Source organism: Xyrauchen texanus, chromosome 7 (genome assembly GCF_025860055.1).
Source record: "Xyrauchen texanus isolate HMW12.3.18 chromosome 7, RBS_HiC_50CHRs, whole genome shotgun sequence".
Lineage (NCBI taxonomy): Eukaryota > Metazoa > Chordata > Actinopteri > Cypriniformes > Catostomidae > Xyrauchen > Xyrauchen texanus.
In genome coordinates, this window is record NC_068282.1 from 26,253,025 (window position 1) to 26,274,336 (window position 21,312).

The following is a 21,312-nucleotide window of genomic DNA, read 5'->3' on the forward strand; positions in this document are numbered from 1 at the left end:
AAGAACATTTAGGTCATGTGTTCAACATAATCCCACAAGAAATGGGCATGTTAGCTCAGATTGTTTTTTTCATAAGGTAAACTTTCTCCATGAATTGCTTCCTAAATCACTCTTTTAAAATGTTTTATGCTCACGCGGTACTACTGATGTTATTTCGGCGAGATCCACGTGACAGGGATTCAGAGACAGTTGTGGTGTCCACCATTTTATATTGGCAAGTGTTTCACACCGCTAACTGAATAGAGCAAGAACTCAGCAAAGTAGTCTGCATGTGTGACACCTTCTGCCAAAACAAGTGGTTTTGAATCTACTAGTGTGAAGCCCCTCCCCAGCACCATCTGTCTAGATCTGCTTCAGGGGGTTTGAATGTATGTCTAATTGTACAGCAGAAGCAGCATGTCCTACATCAGTGGTTCTCAACCGGTGGGACGCGTCATTGAGTCGTTCATTCAAACGATTCGTTCAAACGGCCGATTCATCAAGAATGAGACAGATGTTTGTGAATGGGTCATTGAATCTTTGACTCAACCGATTCGTTCACAACACTGAATCATTCAAAACACGATTGAGTATTGCTGTGAGATGCGCTATGGCTATGCTGTGATCTTTGTTTGGATTCATCGGCTCTATTTTCGCTGCTAAAATAGACCAAAACAGTCATTATTTCGTCTAAAATGTAAGTGACTTAATATTATTAACTTGTTTGTTGAACTGTCATATGAAATCAGTGTCACATTTTCAATCGTGAGGTAGACTAAATTGACATACTGCAGTTAAATTTCAAAATGTGGTGTTTTTATATTTATAACATTTGAATACAGTTCAGCAACATACATCACACGACCTGACGACCAAGAGAGCTGACAATTGACCATCACTTAATTTACCATCGTAAATTGCACATAGACTTTAGAAAACGGCGCTCATTTGTTTGATTTCAACCTGTCTTTGCAAGGCCACGAAACTCATATTTTGCTCCTTGCAGACAAAGTGCACGCCTTCACACAAAAACTAGACCTCTGGCATGGCCGCATCGGTCGAGGGAACTGCGACATGTTCCCCAGCCTTGCAGACATTATCACTGATGCAGGCACGTCACATGATTTCTCCTCCCTATTTCAATCAGCGTCTGAGCACCTGTCAGCAATGAGAAAACAATTTGCGACGTACTTTAAAGAGGATTATCACTCTTTTGCGTGGGTTCGAGATCCGTTTGTGTGCACAGCAAACGAGCTATCAATTGATATGCAGGAACAGCTTATTGAGCTGAAGAGTGACAGTAGACTGAAGGAACTCTTTAGCTCCTGCCCTCTTTCGTCATTCTGGGCAGCATTGATGCAGGAATACCCTGAACTCTGTGATGTCGCCTTGAAGATTCTCCTTCCTTTTGCGTCGACATATTTGTGTGAGGCAGGATTCTCAAAAATGACTGCACTCAAAACGAAATACCGCAATCGTGCACAAATCGAGGATGATTTGAGGCTATGTTTATCAAACATTGAACCAAGAATTGAGGATCTTTGCAAGGCAAAGCAGGCTCAGGTCTCACATTAACATCACCTACCAGCAAGCCACTGTAAAAAATGCAGATGATGCCTACTATTAGGCCTAGTAATAATAACAATAATAAAGCATAAATTAATATCAGAGGTCTGGTGCCAATTCACAATTATAGCAATAGCCTAGTAATTATAATAGGCCTACTGATGATGATAATAATAATAATAATAATAATAATAATAATAATAATAATAATAATAATAACAACAATAAAGCATGTAACCTCATATAATTATATAGCAATAGCCTAGTAATGATGATAGGCCTACTACTACTCATAATAATAATAATAATAATAATAATCATAATAATGCCTGCAAGCTCACATTAGAAGTCTGGTGCTACTGCCAATTATAATAATAATAATAATAATAATAATAATAACAACAATAAAGCATGGGGCGGGGCGGGGGGCCCCAACTGCAATGAACCAGCTTTGGGGGGGCCCAGCTTGCAAAAGGTTGAGAACCCCTGTCCTACATGATTGATGCAGCATGTCTTATTTATGTTTAATTGTGCAGCAGCAGCAAATGAGTGTATGTTCTGGCAACAGCAGTGTAAGCAGATCTAGTTCGCCAAGACCAAGTCATGGTTTGGCACAGCGAAAGTCAAGACATGTCATATCAATTATAACACTTCACATTTATTCCTAGAGTTGTCATGACTAAACATATAACAGTATAAAAAGTAATGGTTACTGTTGTAACATCCATTCCCTGATGGAGGGAATGAGACGTTGTGCCGAATGTAGTGACACTTGAGAGCCTTGCGTACCTCTGAAGTTGAGAAAAAGGCCAATGAGAAATTGGCAGACAGAATTTGCATGTCCCGCCACTGGACATATGGGTATAAAGGGAAGCAGCGTGCATCTGTCAGTCAGGTTTTTGCACTAAGGAGCCGAGAATAAGGTGCGGTCATTTACAGTGGTAGGTCTAGTGTCGTGGCAAGGGGGACACAACATCTCATTCCCTCCATCAGGGAATGGAGGTTACAACAGTAACCATGACGTTCCCCTTCTGTCACTCACTCAACGTTGTGTTGAATGTAGAGACACAAGGGGTCCCATTTAAAAACGGCATGCAATAGACCGCGTTACGGGAACTGCTGACACAGGTGCAAGCAAGCTATTGCGTGCTAGAAGCAACTGTATCTGCCGCACGTAACCCTCCCCAACGCCCCTAGAAAAAGGTGTCATATACAGACCTTAGGTTCCCAGGACCCCTAAGGGTGGCAAAAGGCGACATGACTATCATGGGAGCAAGCTGGCCAGCCGCGGCCTTTTCTCTCTCTATTTTTCTCATCATAGAGCATAAAGCGGCTGGGGTTATCTTAACGCTTTGAAATGTGTTGGGGAAGGCGATCTTTTCCATACCTATTCTTTCAGGGAAAAAACAATGCGGAGACAACATCCTGCCCAGACTGGGGGGAGGTAACATGTGACCAATTTGTCACATGGGTTGTCAAGCCTTATGTGGAAGTGGCACAGTGGTAGGTCCTACCTCGTGAGGGAGGAACTCTACAAACACAGTGACTGGGGGCAGAGGGACTGCACAAGGGAGATGCAGGTCCGCCGACAGGAGGACCGTACCGCGGAAAACACATAACAGGGAGTTGCCTGAAGAGGGAATTAGGCCTGTGGAGCCCTACCCCAGTAAAGAGCACTTAAGGCTCATAGTGGGTCTGGCCACAAATTCCTATGCTGGATTCGCAGGCCAGAAGGGTAGGGAGGAAGAACATCTGGGAAGCGAGAGCTTAGTGACTAACCTGGGAGTGAGAGCGCACTGGATAACTTTGGTGAAGGGCGCTAGGTGCAAGTGGAACACCCGGTCAGCTGTTCCATATTACAGAGTTTTACCACCTCAGACCTGGCAAAACACGGGACGAGGCCAACTCAACCTTGAGATTGTAAAATCTCACAAAGGTATTGGGTGTTGCCCAGGCCGCTGCTCTGCAGATGCCTGCTAGGGAGGTGCCGTTGGCCAGTGCCCACTAGGATGTCACACTTCTCGTCGAGTGTGCTCGAACCCGCAAGGGGTGGGCATGGCATGGGTCTGGAAGGCCAAGGAAATGGCGTTGATGACCCAGTGAGCTAACCTCAGTTTGGAGATGCTGTCCACCAAAGCAGACAAGAGCCTAGATCTAGAGCTCTACGTGCAGTCCAAATAGATACGCAAAGCACATACTGGACACAGCAACAAATAGGCTGGGTCTGCCTCATTCTGAGGCATCGCTTTCAGGTTTACGGCCTGGTCACTGAAGGGGGTCATAGGAACCTTGGGCGTGTAGCCCGGTCGCGGTCTTAGGACGACGTGAGTATCTGCCAGACCGAACTCCAGGCAAGTGTTGCTGACCGAGAACTCTTGCAGGTCCCCAACCCTCTTTATGGAAGCTAGCGCTATCAGGAGGGCCGTCTTCAAGGACAGGGCCTTGAGCTCAATTGAGTCAAGTGGCTCGAAGGGGGTTCTCTGAAGGCCCGAGAGGACCACTGAGAGATCCCAGGAGGGGAACAGGCTTGGCCGGGGAGGATTCAGCCTCTGAGTGCCGCTTAGGAACCTAATAATCAAGTCATGCTTACCTAAGGACTTGCCATCCACTGTGTCGTGGTGGGCCGTGATAGCGGCTACATACACCTTCAAGGTGGAGGTGGACAGCCTCCCCTCCAACCTCTCTTGCAGGAATGAAAGCACTGACCGAACTGCGCATCTCTGCGGGTCTTCAGACCGGGATGAACACCAATTTGCAAATAAGCGCTACTATAGGGCGTAAAGCTGCGTGGTAGAGGGAGCTCTGGCTTGGTTGATCGTGTCTACGACCGCAGGTGGTAGGTCACACTGATCTTCCACGTCCCATCCAGGTGCCAGACGTGGAGGTTCCAGAGGTCTGGGCGTGGATGCCAGAGGGTACCCCATCCCTGGGAAAGAAGGTCCTTCCTCAGGGGAATTTACAAGGGAGGTGCTGTTGCAAGGAGTGTGAGATCTGAGAACAAAGTCTGAGTGGGCCAGTAAAGAAGTAAGGCTCACTGGGGGAAATGCGCACTTGCGCAGCCACCGGGGCCAGCTGTGTGCCAGCGTGTCTGTCTGAAGAGGGGCCTCTGTTAGGAAGAACCAGAGCGGGCAGTGGGAATTGTCTTGGGAGGCAAAGAGATCCACATGTGCCATGGCGAACCGGCCCCAAATCAGCTGGACCACCTGGGGGTGGAGCCTCCACTCTTCGCTGAGTGAGACCTAACGTGACAGCGTGTCCACTGTCGTGTTGAGGTTGCCCGGTATATGAATGGCATGCAGCGACCTGAGTCGGCGGGCAAGTTGTGACATGAAGAGAGAGCACGCCGCCTTGGTGAATTATGTATGCAACCATTGCTGGGCTGTCTAAATGGATCAAGATGTGCTTGCCCTGAATTAGTGGGAGAAACCTCCGCAGGGCAAGGAATACAGCCAGCAACTCTGGGCAGTTGATGTGCTAACGCAGCCAGGCCCTGTCTAGGAGCCAGCAGCTGCGTGCCTTTTGCACATGGTGCCCCAATCCAGTTGAAAGGTTTCTCTTTTCCCAGTTGACCTGAAGCCCTAGATGGCTAAGGTGCCTGAGTACCTTGTCCCTGTGGGCACACGGTGACTCTTGATAGTGAGCTAGAATGAGCCAGTCGTCGAGGTACTTGAGTATGCAGATGCCCACTTTCCGTCCGGGGCAAGGGCTGCCTCTGCGACTTTCGTGAAGACACGAGGGGACAGGGACAGGCCGAAGGGGAGGACCTTGTACTGAAACAAATGCAAACCGTAGGAAGGGTCGATGTCGAGACAGAATGGAGACATGGAAGTACGCGTCCTTCAGGTCTACCAACCAATCTGATGCCGAACACAGGTTAGAATTTGTTTCTGTGTGAGCATTTTGAATGGGAGTTTGCGTCAAGCCCGGTTGAGAACTCACAAGTCCAAGATTGGCCGCAACCCACCGGTTTTTTGTAAAAACACTTCTTTATCTCAGCTAGAGGGACAGGCTCTACGTACAGAGTTGTAATCTCTGTACGTAAAGTGCTGGCATTTTCGCTGCACATCAAAATGGAGCGATTACCGCTGAGATGAGGTGGGAGCCTGACGAATTGAATTGTGTAGCCGAGTCAGATGGTCCTGGTCAACCAGCATGGCAGGTTGGACAGTGAAAGCCACGAGTCCAAGTTCCGTGAGAGGAGCACTAAGGGGAAGATCATTTTTGACGTACCGGGTGGGGCTTCGCAGCGGGGGGGGGAGCAGGTAATAACGCGTCGGGAGGCAAAAGTGCGTCCCGAGGCTTGGGTGCTGAGAAAAGACTCAAAGCACCCGGCAGGGGGCAGGTTAGAGACTGAGGAGGAGGTCCTGTGAAGACGTCCTCAGAACTTGTCCAAATCGCCTTCATCGCCAGCCACGCCGGCCTTAATCTCGTAGGAAGAAGGTGGGCACAGGGACGGGTGAAGTGGCTTTCCCTCGGAAGGAAAAAACTGTGATCGCAACGTTGCCATGGCTATGTTCTCGCAATGAGAACATAAACCATTCATAAATGCTGCCTCCGTGTGATCGCAGCCCAGACACCCTAGGCAGCGCATATGACCATCAGTAGCGAAGAGAAAACCGCCGCATCCAGGAACTACACAGAGGCGGAAAGTTATCTTTAAAAAGACGGGTCCTGAAAAGGACGTTCAACGCCTGCTGTGTATTGCTCTTTTGTGAATGAAAATACTCTCTTTTAGAGGGGGAAATACCTCTCTTAGTGATACATTTAGAGGGAGAAAGCCGCTGGTAACCCGCCGTAGATCCAACAGCAATGCTCTGATAGAGGTGAGTGGAACAGTAGTGAGACTCAGCTTGCTGCTGCACAATCGCTCAGAAAAAAATAATAAAAAATTCTGACTGACAGACGCACACCTGCTTCCCTTTTAACCCGTATGTCCAGGGGCGGGGCATGTAAATACTGTCTGGCAATTTCTCATTAGCCTTTTCTCAAGTTCAGAGGTATGCAAGGCTCTCAAGAAAGACCCCTTGTGTCACTACATTCGACACAACTTCAAGTGAGTGACAGAAGGGGAACCCTTTTGTCACGATCCCTTGTCATCTGCCCCGTGTTTCGTGTTACTATCCCTTGTTGTCTGCACCGTGTTTCATGTTTTGATCCCTTGTTGTCTGCCCCGGGTTTTCCGTTTCACCCGTCACCGATCACGTTCCATGTCACAATTTCCCTGTTGTCCGCCCGAGTCTCGCTGTCCTTGTGTAAACTACACTTCGCGTCTTTCCCGGCCCTTCTCTGCATTATTGTCTGCACCTGTCTGTTGTTTTGTCATTACTGTGTCTCTTTATTTAAACCCCGCTGCTTCCCCTTCCCTTTGTCGTTCGTTGGCGTTTCATGTCCCTTTCTGACACTTCATGTTCGTTCATTCGTGTGTTCCTTGTTGATGTTCCCCGCTCTCGTTGCTCATCCGTCCGAGGTTACCCTGCTGTCCATGTTCCCTGCTGTCTGTCGTTTCAGGTTTATCCTGTCCTCCGTGGATGTTCGATGCCTGCACCCCATCTGTGTTCAATCCAGTATTTTGGTTTCCTTTTCCCCTTGTGGATCTTTTCTTTGTTCCTGAGTTTGTTTATTTTTGTGTAATAATAAAAGAACTGCGTTTGGATCCGCACTTCCCATCTGCCGCTTTCTCACTTCATTACACCTTTTTACAATCTTTTAAGCCAAACATCAGATTGTCATCTTTGAGATGACCTTTCTCTAAACTCACAGGGCCAGTGCAGTAATGTACACAAATGCAAACCACATGACCTCACATTACCAACAAATAGCTCAGTCCACTTATGCTAAAGATAAGCACAGTGCACAGCACAACTGGGGGTTTAATTACATTGTGTAATCTCATTATTTTATTTTCTAAACAGACTACTGAACAGCCTGCTAGCTCTGCACAGCTAATTGCCATATCGCGAGGACAGAGTCACTAAGAGGAAAATCAAAGCCAACAGCAGAGGGTAAATTAGGACCACAACAGAACTAAAATATCAACCCCCAGGCCGCAAATCAGCATTTTTTGCTACATCGTTGACCTTGTTCTCATACTGCACATTGAATATCACTACAAAGTAAAAAAAAAATCTATATTTGAGATTTAAAAACATATTGATACAGTATGTATTCATCCCCATCAACATTGTAAAAGTTTTTAGTTTTCTAAATTTTTAAACTAAATTATATTTACTGTGAAAAAAATTATGGTCAGTATTAAATAATTAAAGAACTTTATTAAAAGAACTAACCACCTGACAATTCTTTACCATAAATAAAGATCAGTCTTTTCATGTACAGTAGCCTAAACCACAGATTTGACACTGGATTCCGGTCAGAACTGTGTTGGCCAATATTGGATTTTAGCTTCAGTTAATGTTCACATCAACTGTCAGAATGGGGAAAAATAATTTATCTCAGTGATTTGGACCATGGCATGTTTGTTGTTGCCAGATAGGCTGGTTTGAGTATTTCTGTAACTGCTGATCTCCTGGGATTTTCACGAGCAACAGTCTCTAGAATTTACTCCGAAAGGTGCCAAAAACAAAAAACATAGAGTGAGCGGTAGTTCTGTGGACAGAAACGCCTTGTTGATGAGAGAGGTCCACAGAGAATGGCCAGACTGGTTTGAACCAACAAAGTCTACAAATGCTCTATGCCACTGTTGTGAGAAGTATAGCACAGAGTCATGTTCATGTCATTTAAAAATGGGACATAAACCACATATGCACTATATGAGTTAATAGACCTAGGAGGTAGTTGAAAAAGAGGCAACTACCTTAAAGGAATAGTTCACATGAAAATGAGAATGGAAGAGTAACAACTTTAAAAATTATCTGGAAATTTGTTTATGCACTGCGACTATTCTCTAAAACAAGTCCATATAGAAAATAATAATTAATTAAAAATGTTGCTGTCAAAGAGCACTGTATGCCTGTAAAGAACAACAAAACATGTTATGCAATGGCCAGATTGGAAGTGTTTATGCATGTATAATGACAAGTGTAATATTATGTAAAGCGGACCAAGGAAGGGACGGAAACAGACGTCAGCTTAAGGGGTAAGCTTTATTTTTCTGTCAATTAATTTAATTTTCTTCACACACACACGTATTCTCTGCCGTGTTGTCAGCCTCTCGATGCTCTGTGGCTGCTGGCTTTTATCCGCTCTCCTCACGCTACTGCAATTAGAGACAGGTGTTAGACATAATTTAGCTCAGGTGTGAGCCCTTACCGCTTTTCTCCCGGACGGGCGCTTGACCACGCCCCGCTGCCACATACCCCCACCGCCCGACTCAGGCCGGGCGTCATCCGCCTGCCTACCACTCCCCCATTTCTGGAGAGGAAGTCAGCGGCAGCCATCTGCACCCCGGTCTGTGGACCACCTTGAACTTAAAAGGCTGGAGGGCCAGATACCAACGGGTGATCCGGGCGTTAGTATCTTTCATGCGGTGGAGCCACTGCAGTGGGGCATGATCCGAGCAGAGGGTGAAGGCCCGCCCCAGCAGGTAGTATCGGAGGGTGAGGACCGCCCACTTGATGGCCAGACACTCCTTCTCTACGGTGCTGTACTTAGTCTCCCTCAAGGAGAGCTTCTGGCTAATGTACAGCACCGGGCGCTCCTCTCCCTCCACCACCTGCGAGAGTACGGCCCAAAGCCCTCTGTCTGAAGCGTCCATCTGCAAAACAAAGGGAGAGAGAAGTCAGGTGCATGCAAAAGCGGCCCCCCACAAAGTGCAGCTTTAATCTGTGTAAACGCCTGTTGGCACTGCTCTGACCATTGGACCGGATCTGGAGCCCCCTTTTTAGTGAGGTCAGTCAGCTGGCTGGTGATATCCAAATAGTTAGGCACAAATCTTCTGTAATAGCCAGCCAGCCCCAGGAACTGCCTCACCCCCTTTTTTGTTTTGGGTCTAGGGCAAGTCGCAATCGCCGCGGTCTTGTCAATTTGGGGACGCACCTGGCCATGACCCAAGTGGAACCCCAGATACCGTACCTCCACACGCCCAATCACAAGCACTTTTTCGGGTTTGCCGTGAGCCCCGCCCGCCGCAGCGATCTCAGGACGGCCCTCAGATGTTGCATGTGCCGCTGCCAATTATTGCTATAAATGATGATGTAGTCTACATAGGCAGCGGCGTAAGCAGTATGCGGTCTGAGGATCCTATCCATGAGACGCTGAAACGTGGCCGGTGCCCCGAACAAACCGAAAGGAAGCGTCACGAATTGGTGTAAACCGAACGGCGTGGTGAAGGCCGTTTTTTCACGGGATATTGGTGTCAAGGGGATCTGCCAATAACCCTTCGTTAGATCCAAGGTCGAGTAAAATCGAGCCGTACCTAACCGATCGAGCAGTTCATCAACACGGGGCATTGGGTACGCGTCAAATTTAGACACGGCGTTGACTTTTCTATAATCCACACAGAATCGTACAGACCCGTCGCTCTTGGGAACAAGGACGACCGGGCTGGACCAATCGCTGTGGGATTCTTCTATTACTCCCATCTCAAGCGTCGTGTCCAATTCTTCTCGAACTACTTTCTTTTTATATCCGGGCAAGCGATAGGGGTGGCAACGTACCACCATGCCCGGCTTGGTCTCGATATGGTGATGTATGATGTTTGTGCGGCCCGGTAGAGGAGAAAACACGTCCGCAAACCCCTCTTGTAATTCGGAAACCTCTGCGAGTTGGCGCGGTGAGAGGTGGTCTCCACAAGGAACCGGGATGTTGAGATTGCGGGCTTTGTTTACCTCCGGTCCGAGTTCCGCCCTCTCCGGAACTACCGTTGCCAACGTCACAGAGGCCGCCTCTTCTCTCCACAATTTCAGGAGGTTGAGGTGATATATTTGCCGCGCGCCCCCTCTATCGGTACGTTTAACCTCATAATCGAGATCCCCTACTCGTCTTGTGACCTCAAAGGGTCCTTGCCACTTGGCGAGTAATTTAGAGCTCGATGTTGGGAGTAATACAAGCACTTTATCTCCCGGTGCAAATTCCCGTAGCTGAGCACCCCTGTCATACAGCCGGCGTTGGCGTTCTTGAGCCTGGAGCAAATTCTCCTGTTAATTTCCCCAGTGTGTGGAGTTTTGCTCTAAGATCAAGAACGTATTGAATTTCATTTTTACTATTGGAAGGTCCCTCCTCCCAAGCTTCGCGGATGATGTCGAGGACCCCGCGTGGGCGTCGCCCGTACAACAGCTCAAATGGGGAGAACCCCGTGGAGGCTTGCGGGACCTCTCGTACTGCGAATAACAGAGGGTCCAGCTACTTATCCCAATTCCTAGCGTCTTCGTGCACGAATTTACGAATCATATTTTTGAGCGTCTTATTAAATCGTTCCACCAGTCCATCTGTCTGAGAATGGTACACACTAGTGCGAATCGACTTAATGCCCAAAAGTTTGTAAAGTTCGTGAAGTGTTCGTGACATAAAAGTAGTGCCTTGGTCGGTGAGGATTTCTTTCGGAACCCCCACCCGGGAGATTATCTTGAAGAGTGCCCCTGCAACACTACGTGCTGAGATGTTGCTCAAAGGTACTGCTTCCGGATATCGCGTTGCGTAATCCATCAGGACTAACACAAAGCGATGTCCGCGTGCCGTCCGTGCTAATGGCCCGACGAGGTCCATTCCAATTCTTTCGAAGGGAACCTCGATCAATGGAAGGGGGCGCAATGGCGCTTTTGGGGTGGCCGGTGGGTTTACGAGTTGACATTCGCGGCACGCCGCACACCACCTGCGGACGTCGCCACCAATGCCCGGCCAATAGAAATGGGCTATTAGACGGAGAAGTGTCTTTCTTTCCCCTAGGTGACCGGCCATAGGATTATAGTGAGCCGCCTGTAAAACCATTTCCCGGCGGCTTCGTGGAATCAACAATTGTGTCACTTCTTCCTTTGTTTGAGCGTCCTGCGTCACTCTGTACAACCGATCTTTAATAAGCGAAAAATATGGGTATGCAATGGCGATGCCCGGCCGGAGCTGTTGACCATCAATTACTTTCACTTGGTCAAGAGCATGTTTAAGGGTTTCGTCCCGCGACTGCTCTAGAGGGAAGTCCCCCTCAGGGAATTCCCTGAGAGGAGGGGCGGCCACCTCGCCCCTTCCCTCGTCATTCCGAGCAGCCGAGGACGGCCCCGGCTCCGCCTCCCCTGCCAAAGCATCACACTCCGCACACCTCTTTATGCAGGACCCATCCGCACAAATACCCTCTAAAATATCTTTGAAATTCGGCCAATCAGTACCCAAGATTAGCGGATGGGTGAGGCGGGAACTAACCGCTGCCTCCACACTATGGTTTTTTCCCCTGAATTTAATCGTCAAAGTCACCATGGGATACTTGTGAACATCCCCATGCACACACCTCACCCTCACCAGTTTAGGTAAACCCAAAGCCCCGGGTTGAACCAAGCGTTGGTGGATGGTGGTCTGGTTACAGCCGGTATCCAACAATGCTTGGTATGTACCCCCTTGGATCCTTACCGGAATACGGTACGCTCCAGCCCGATCGGGGGCAGCCTGCGGGAAGTCGGTGACCCGCACCACCGTCCCTATTTCCATCAGCGGACACTGATCCCGGAAGTGGTCCGGGTCTCCGCACCTCCAGCAGACCGGCCCAGGCGCCACGGCCGCACCCGTGCTGGCGGGCGCCCCCACCTGAGGAGGAGAGCGGCTGAAGGACGGGGAAGGGGTAGGCGGTTTCTCCCACGGCCGGGAAGTTGGTCTCACAAATCCTCCATGCCTGCGGGGGGCAGGCACGGACCCTGGGGAGAGAGCAGAGCGAGAGGGGAAGAAAACAGGGGAAGACACAGGGGAAGGGGAGAAAGAGAGAGGGCTCATCCGCCCTTGGAATCGCCGCCATGTGGTCCTCCGCGAGTCATACGGATTCCTCCAACGACGCCGGGCGGTGGCACTGGACCCAATCCGCCGTTCTCCTGGGCAGCCGTTGCGCGAACTGCTCCAACACCACCTGATCGATGACTTCCTCGACGTTGCGGTCCCCCGCAAGCAGCCACCGCCAACAGGCGTCCCGGAGCCGTTGAGCAAACGCGAACAGGCGATCGGACTTCTCTAGCTTCATGCTCCCGAAGAGTTGGCGATTCTCTTCCGGGCTCCGACCGACCCATTGCAGTATGGCCCTCTTCAGGTCAGCATAAGCCAGGAGGTTTGTCACCGGCAGTTGTTGTGCCGCGAGTTGGGCTTCCCCGGACAGGAGAGGGATTAGGCGGGCTGCCCACTGTTCGGGCGGCCAGCCCCAGATTTCTGCCGTCCGCTCGAACAAGTCGAGGAAGGCTTCAGGATCATATGCTGCCCCCATCTTCTGTAACGTGGGCGGGGGTAGTGTAGCGTGGGTGTCCGGGGTCGCGGCTGGGGCCGACGCAGTCTCCTGGCTGAGGAGGCTCCGGATAGCGAGTCGGTCCTCTGCCTGAGCCCGCATGATCTCGAAAAAACGTCGATCTTGATCCTGCCGGAGCTCAAGCAGGGATTGTTGGTGGCCTTGATGGAGAGTAGCGAGGGACTGGAGGACTTCCGCCAGCTGGGAGGACTCTATGGGGCGACTCTGTTCCATAACTTGGAACAAAAAAAAAGGTGTTCCTTCTATTCCCGGGTTTCAGCACCAGTGTAAAGCGGACCAAGGAAGGGACGGAAACAGACGTCAGCTTAAGGGGTAAGCTTTATTTTTCTGTCAATTAATTTAATTTTCTTCACACACACACACGTATTCTCTGCCGTGTTGTCAGCCTCTCGATGCTCTGTGGCAGCTGGCTTTTATCCGCTCTTCTCACGCTACTGCAATTAGAGACAGGTGTTAGACATAATTTAGCTCAGGTGTGAGCGCCCTTACCGCTTTTCTCTCCTGGACGGGCGCTTGACCACGCCCCCGCTGCCACATATTAATCTCCTTCATCAGTGCTTTACAGATTGTAACCAGCTTGAAGAAGTATGCAAACCTTTTTCTGGCAATGCATCAGAATCGATGTGAAGCCCAATTGCTTGAAGTCTTTTGCATCGGCCAGATCTTTCTATTTAAGCACAACTAGTAATGTTGCCAAGTGTAAAGAAATACTTCATTTGTACACAGCACAGCATCGCTGCATGACTAACCCCCCTGGGCGACAAGTGATCGTGAACTGCGGTGACAGGCTTCTCCAACACTGGCCTCCGTGTTTTGACGTTCTCTGAATGTCTTTGCACGTTATTTACACAGCAAAAAGTTTGTGCCCTTTACTTCCCTCTTCGTTTTCCTTCCAGACCCTGCAGACTGCACTTCTCTCAGCTCTCATCCAGCATAGACTGGAGGGCTATAAGCTCTGAGTCTGGACAAAAGTAGTAGTTTAGACCAGCGGTTCTCATTTACCTTTGTAACTCCAAAATCACATATTGCACAATATTCTAAGGCTTCCAAACAGGCAATGCTATTTTTCCTGTGCTTGAGATGGAATGATGACAAAATGATACAACATTTTTTGTTAAACTAGGGCTCTCATACATTAAAATACATATATATATATATATATATATATATATATATATATATAATATATATATATATATATATATATACAGTGCTGTGTGACACATTTCACAAAACCATATCAATCTATATCTATCTATATATCTTGGAAATCTTGGTGGAACCAGGGACCCACAAAATCGAGTCTGTAAAGCAAGCACACTATTGTGGGCAATTTCATTTATTTTAATCGCATTAAAAGACAACAATGCTGACCTACATTATAATGTTATGTAAATCTGACCTAACATCTGTTTTTTTAAAGGAGTGAAGCTTAGCAGGCAAGATCATACATAAGCGTGAATCGTTACCACACTTTCGTGCTCATTCCAGTATGAAATTCAGAAATGCCATAGCTGGCTCCTGGAGGGACACTCCTGGCTTGCCATCTTGCCTATATGTACTCATACAACCACACACCACACACACACACACACACACACACACACACACACACACACACACACACACACACACACACGTTGGTCTACCCATCATTATGAGGACTTTCCATAGACATAAATACTGTACAAACTATAGATTATATCCCCTAAACCTAACACAACCCCTAAACCTAACCCTCACAGAAAACTTTCTGCATTTTTACATTTTCAATAAAACATTGTTAAATATGTTTTTAAGCTATTTAAATTATGGGGATACTAGAAATGTCTTCATAAACCACATGTATATCATATTACCCTTGTAATTACCAGTTTGTAACCTAAAATATTGTCCTTGTAAACCACATTAACATGCACGCACACACACACACACACACACACACACACACACAAACACAAACACAAACACAAACACACAGAGACAATGTTAGCCAGAGGGACACAATCAATTTGTGTGTAAACAGCAGATTAGCATGCAGTAAATCCAAGTGCTACATTGTTTCCCTGAAGGGGACACACACAAAGAGACTAAACACACACTCAAACACAAAAAAGCACTGCGATGCACCAAAATATAGAATTATAGATTTCCATTTCATTGTTTCTCTGTCTTAGCATTTATTTCATTATTAAAATTAGGATCAAATTCCTTTACGAAGGAAATATAGTCAATCTTCTATTCTAAATCACATGCTAAAACAGAAAAATGAGAGGTCAGAGATATACTAATTCGAAAGAGCATACAGAACAGAGATTAGGTCAAATGATGTTGCACTGTGGCCCCAATCCCAAACAGATAATGCCATAATATTATTTGAGTAAGATTATGGCATTGTGTGGTCTCCAAAGTGCAGAGTATCTAGCTGCAATTTTAGTCTTCAAATAAAACCAAAACAAACATGTGAATATTGCACCGTTTTGTACTCTTTCAAACAATTGTTAATGTGACATTTTCTCTGGATTTCTCTGGGTTCACTTTCAACTTTATATTTTGGATTGCTGCTCCAATTTACAGAACTGGAAAGAATGAAAGATTGTGTGTGGCTTATTGCTGGTTCCTGGAACACAGAGGGGGATGACAAATTAAAAGGATTAAATCAAGCAGCATCTCAGAGGGCCCGAGATAAAGGCCCTATTTTGAGTCTCTGAAATTATTTTAACAACTCCATCAACCTCATTCCAGCAATAAATCCCATTTTATTTCTCTAAATACCTAAGTCAGCAAAGAGGAAAAATGCTGTCAGTTAGTTACATTTACATTTATGGTGGCTCTGCCACCATTGGTGTATGAGTGTGTGTGTGAATGGGTGATTGGGAAACAGTGTAAAGCGCTTTGGTAACCTCTAAGGTTAAAAAAAGCGCTATATAAGTGCAGACCATTTACCATTTAAAACATCATAAAAATGTTTTTCTCGGCTGTTCAAACACTCTTCTGATCGCAACATTTATTTGGATGTTTATCAACTAAGCAGACTAAAAATTAAATGAAACATATGCAAAGTAATCTCTTCAGTAATCAAAAAACTTTTGGAATGTAACTGTATTATGATTAACATTGTAGTGGAGTACAGTTACTAATATTTTAAATACTGTAACATGGTTCAAATGGGCAAGGAGTAGTCGGGAACCAGATAGTCAAAATAATATTTAATTTAAACAAAAAGACACAAACACAAATGCACACACGGCAGCTGCGTGTGGCTCTCTCTCTCTCTCTCTCTCTCGAACTGCTGCATACAGCTGTATCCCTCTCTTCGGCTGATTAGCCCAATTGGGGGCCAGTTGTGTGAAGACATGGCCTGGCCCCACCCTCCGCCTCATCACAAATACGTAATCCTATTACATGTATTCTGTTACTCCCCAACCCTGCACCTAAACCTAATCGATAGTGTTGTAAAATGAAATCTATGAAATTAAAAAATAGTGTTGCTTCTATGAAACCTTCATCTCACGTGTCAGCTTGCATGCTGTACTGGTCTCAAACCGCAGTCTTCCAAGTCCATAGTCTACACTGCATTACATATTTAGGCTTTTTCAAAGCATGTATTTTTTATAGTGTATTTTGTTTTACTGTACTGGCAGATTTTTTGTAGTCAAAAACAAATGAAAGAATCTGCCATTGCTGAAGAAGTAATCCAAAGTATTTAGATAACATTACAGATGACAAGTAATCTAAAGGATTACATAAAAATGTAATTTCACAGCATGTGTTATGCAATCTGTAGTGGAATACATTTTAAAAATAACCTCCTAATCCTGACAATGAGTGAGTAATAGAGCAAAAAAATTGTGTTTAGAAAATCTGTCATTGTAGTCTTGATTTGTGTGAAAGTTGTTGTAGTGCCTGTAGTGATGATTTCACCAGGAAACTGCAGCGAAATGCAGAATTCTGCACGTAAACATCAGAATGCAAAAATGTTGTTTAAGTAACGTTCATTCTATGAGACTAGGTTGCAGCAATCAATTCTCACATTTAGGGTGTGCAAAGAGTGCAATGGTAGGCCGTCTCTGTTACCTGGGAAACCTGCCAAACGAAGCAAAGAGCTGAAATAGGAATAACAGCAGCATTTGGAACCATAAGTAAGGAAAGGCAAAGAAAAATGTCTGGAGACTGGCGATGCAAAACCATATAAAAACTGGAATTTTTTAAATGGTTTTGGGGGAAAAACAACTGAAAACAGAAATAATCAAATAACCACTATGGAGTTTTTCAAAAGGTTTATTAATTATAGAGCAAGTTGTACATGATAAAAATATCAGAGTGGAAGAACAGAATCCAAGTACATAATCAGAATGTCACCAGGGCACAGATTAGGTTCCTTTAAACTACCTTTTTTGATGAAAGGAAAAAAATAAAAATAAAAGTGCCCAATTAAGTATATGACAGCTTTCCACCAGTCCTATATGTTTTCAATAGGTTTTACTTATGTATTTCAGCACTTAAATGCTGGTATTTGGAATATGTTGTAACAACAGTCTTATATAATCAGCAGGTTATTGCTATTGAATGATCACAAATTGGCACAACATGAAACAAGGTACTGTGTGTGCGCAATTGCACCAGATCATATACTAGAAAAACAGAATAAAACCCTTACAAATACAACTTACATGGTAAAGGAATGCTTTATAGATACGAATTAATTAATTAAATTCAAATTGAGATAAATCTATTAGCAATATGTGTAAAAAGAACTCGCTTTTGTGAAGTAAAAAGCAAGGAAAAGTAAGGACAGCATATTTGTGGCAAATAATTCTGAAATAATTATCTTTCCAATAACACTTAATATTTCAACACTCTCAAATGTCTAATTAAGACTTGAAATATTTGGTCTTTCTATCTAAAAAATGAAAAAAAAAAAAAAATATCAGTTCAAGTAGCAAATATGCATTGCCTCTAGGTAGTGTGAATTACAAAAAACTACACACAGCACCAGCCACAAACAGCGGTTTCTGTGCTCGATTAAGTTAAAACACCCCAGTTCCACACAGGCTGGAAAAGGCACAGCACATTTAGAAAAAGTACTAAGAAAAGGAGGTATAGATTGAAGCACTGAAGCACAAACGTAGCTCTCATGGCTTAAAGCCACAGTGCATTTAGTTTTACATACAGAATAATCAACAAATTGCCATAATAAATCAAGAAGGGTCTATGACCACATATATATAAATATCCAGTATGCATATATATTGTTTATAATTGTTTACTGTTTTTCACATATGAATTTACCCTTGCAACCAGAGGGGAAACTCCCTGGGGCATCGCTGCTGTAAACCGATATGACTGAAATTTTCCTGGGTTGTTAACTCTTGAAAATTTTTATTTATGATGGCACTCTGTAGATATATATTCATAATTTCCGATTTTCCAAAACTGTGTGCACTGTAGTTTTAAGAACAGCTCAAACACTTGAAAAAAAAATGTCTGCATATCATTCTTAAAGGGATAGTTCACCCCAAAATGAAAATTCTCACATTATTTACTCACACTCATGCCATCCCAGACGTGTATGACTTTGTCTTCCGCTGAACACAAACAAAGATTTTTAGAAGGATATCTCAGCTCTGTAGGTCCAGTGGTTAAATTCATGTCTTCAGAAGCAATACAATATGTGGGTGAGAAACGGATCAATATTTATGTCCTGAATAAATGATGAGAGAATTGTAATTTTTGGGTGAACTGTCCCTTTACGTAAAGTGTCAATGTAACAACATAGAAGAAATTTGCATAATGATATTATCCATTTACAAAATTATGAAAGTAGAATTCTTATCCTTAAATGATTTTCCTATGTTTAATATCTATCTTATAAGTAACTAATACTACAATAAATTCACAATTTGAGAATAGTTAAAATATTGTTCACTGGGCTATGTAAGAGAGCACATCAGCCTTTTAAGCCTCACTGTAGATCAAATTAGAAAAAATACAACAAAGTTTTTCCCAAATCCTTTCTGCCCTGATTGTCAAACTTTAAACCTAATCTGAGAGCATTTGTTGTTTCCTCTGAGACTTTTACATTAATACCAAATTATTCTCATTCTGCTATTACATAGTTAAGTATTACACAATTCACTGTGCATATCTGAAAATGCATACATTTTATCCCAATACATCCTCAATATTTTTCACTCATGATATACAAATAAATGCAATAACTGAGCGAAAAAAAAAAAAAAAGAAAAAACACCAAACCAAACAAAACTATAAGCATAGGATATTTCTAATTAAATTAGCTTGAATTAAAGTGTTCCATTGAGGACGAACCAGGAGATCGCACTAAATGAACCACAGCATATTTGGGCTTTGAGTCTTACATGAGCTACTGAAGGTTATTCACAGTCCTTAAGTGATAAAATACTCTTCCCGATTTCCCAGATTTCATAAGCATACAACAATATACATACACACTTTCCCAGAGAAAGTAAATGTAGCTCTTTGGTGACTTTTATCTCAAAGGCTGAATTCAGAAATGTGTGCATAAAAAGGCTGTGTGTTTATAAACAGTGTTTACATCTGTATGTTATCAAAACATGCTGATAATGAAGCAGGTCTGATGCATGAATCAAGGTCAGAGTCAGGGTCTTTCTATACCTGTAAATGTTGTGTACCTTTGCAAAAATGAAACCTCAAGATTCCCAACAGAATTTATCAGAGGCATCATAATATATCAGGAGGTTTCAATGTTATATGCATTTAATATGCCATTCAACTGTGTTTGAATTATATATTGCAAAAAATTCCAGGCAAGCATGTTTGTATCTGCATTATGAGATAAAGCTATGAAAAGCCATTGCAGAGAGTATGAGTTTGTATACTTGTGTCCATTGGTGTGACTTTGTTTATATAACTGGTAGCACTGCATGAAAATGTATTTCCATAGATGTTGGCTCTGTGTTTGATGGTGAAATACAGTTTCAACAGAGTTATACATTTTAAAATCAAAGTCATAGGTCAGATACATACCAAAAATTATATTGATTGTAGAGCATTGTCTCTTTTCAGAGGTACTGTCTTGTGATGTTCTATGAGGGTTTTTATCAACTATTATTAATGGGATAGTGCACCCAAAAAATTCTGTTATCATTTACTCACACTCATGTTAGGCAGAATGTTAGCTTCAGTCACCATTCACTTTCATTGCATCTATTTTTTTTCCCAGAAAATGAAAGTGAATGGTGACTGATGCTAATATTCTTCTGAACATATGGGTTTGGAATGACATAAGGGTGAGTAAATGATGACAGAATTTTCAATTTTGGATAAACTATTGCTTTAAAAACATTGCTAAAAACTGACTGGAGCATTTTGAAAACACCATCTGTCTCTATATACAGTATCTCTGATAAGGTCTACCTGTACATTATTTATGTGTTCAAAAGCAGCTGTTGTGAGCCTTGAGGAATACATATCTGCTTATAAGAAGGAATAATTTTCCCTGGACAGAATATATGAGTGCAATTTTAATACAGTGTGTGGAGGCGCATGAGCAACAAGAAAAGATGTGGCTTCTTAAGTGGAATGACAGCTTTATGCGTACATGTGCATTGAGTATGTCTGGGCATAAATATTTGCATGCAGTGATTTGACAGGATATGGTGTTTCTCAATATTTGATGAATGCATCTGCAGGGATACCAGGGATGTGCATGTACTGTATATACTGTGTGTTTGTGACTCAGAGGTCAGTCGTAGCCTTGGCAGTGAGGGTCTGGATGCGACTGGTGTTGCAGTTTTTGCAGAGAACATGCCCATCCAGAGGGTAGCAACCCTGATTGTCCCCCTCAGAGAGAAGACAGCCACAGTCCTATATTGTACACACAAAATAGAAAATTATTCAGTATTTGAAGAATCAGTACAAAATTACATTTACACAAAAGTTTGTACTCCTCCTCGAATTTGATTGGCCAAGCTGTATATTAAGAGTGTTGATATTTAGTATAATAGCACTGGTTCGCTTCACAATTTGTATCAGTCTGCTTGTTTTTTTGATTCATCGCAGTGAATTTCATCTTTTAAATCTGTCAGCCTGATCTCATGAAAATTGCGTGACTGTGGTGACATTTCTGCAAAATTATATTATGTAGTTCCTTACATATATCACAGGAGTTGCTTAAAGCAAGTTACACTTTCTCCCAAAAGATGAGGTTTTTAAGGTAAATGCTCTATCGAGTTTTAAATCAACAAATTGGTACTTTAGCAACTGCTAAAGGAACCACTTCATTTTGTGGTGCTTCTATGAAACTTTCGGCTTACGTGTTGACATACATGCTCTTCAGGAACTTAAGACATCATTCAGGGTTTTACCTCAAGACA

At 44.2% G+C, this 21,312-nt stretch overlaps 1 protein-coding gene across 2 annotated transcripts in view; it reads right to left on the reverse strand.

Annotated features, from left to right (window-relative positions):
* Window positions 1-17,203: 17,203 nt before the first annotated feature.
* The window catches only part of LOC127646513 (lipoma-preferred partner homolog), a 308,283-nt gene continuing 304,174 nt past the window's right edge, over window positions 17,204-21,312 (reverse strand). For both annotated transcript variants that reach the window (XM_052130234.1, XM_052130235.1), the window contains exon 11: window positions 17,204-20,803. In XM_052130234.1, coding sequence (XP_051986194.1) covers window positions 20,675-20,803 — 129 coding nt within the window. In that variant the 3' untranslated portion in view covers window positions 17,204-20,674. The remainder of the gene's footprint in view (window positions 20,804-21,312) is intronic.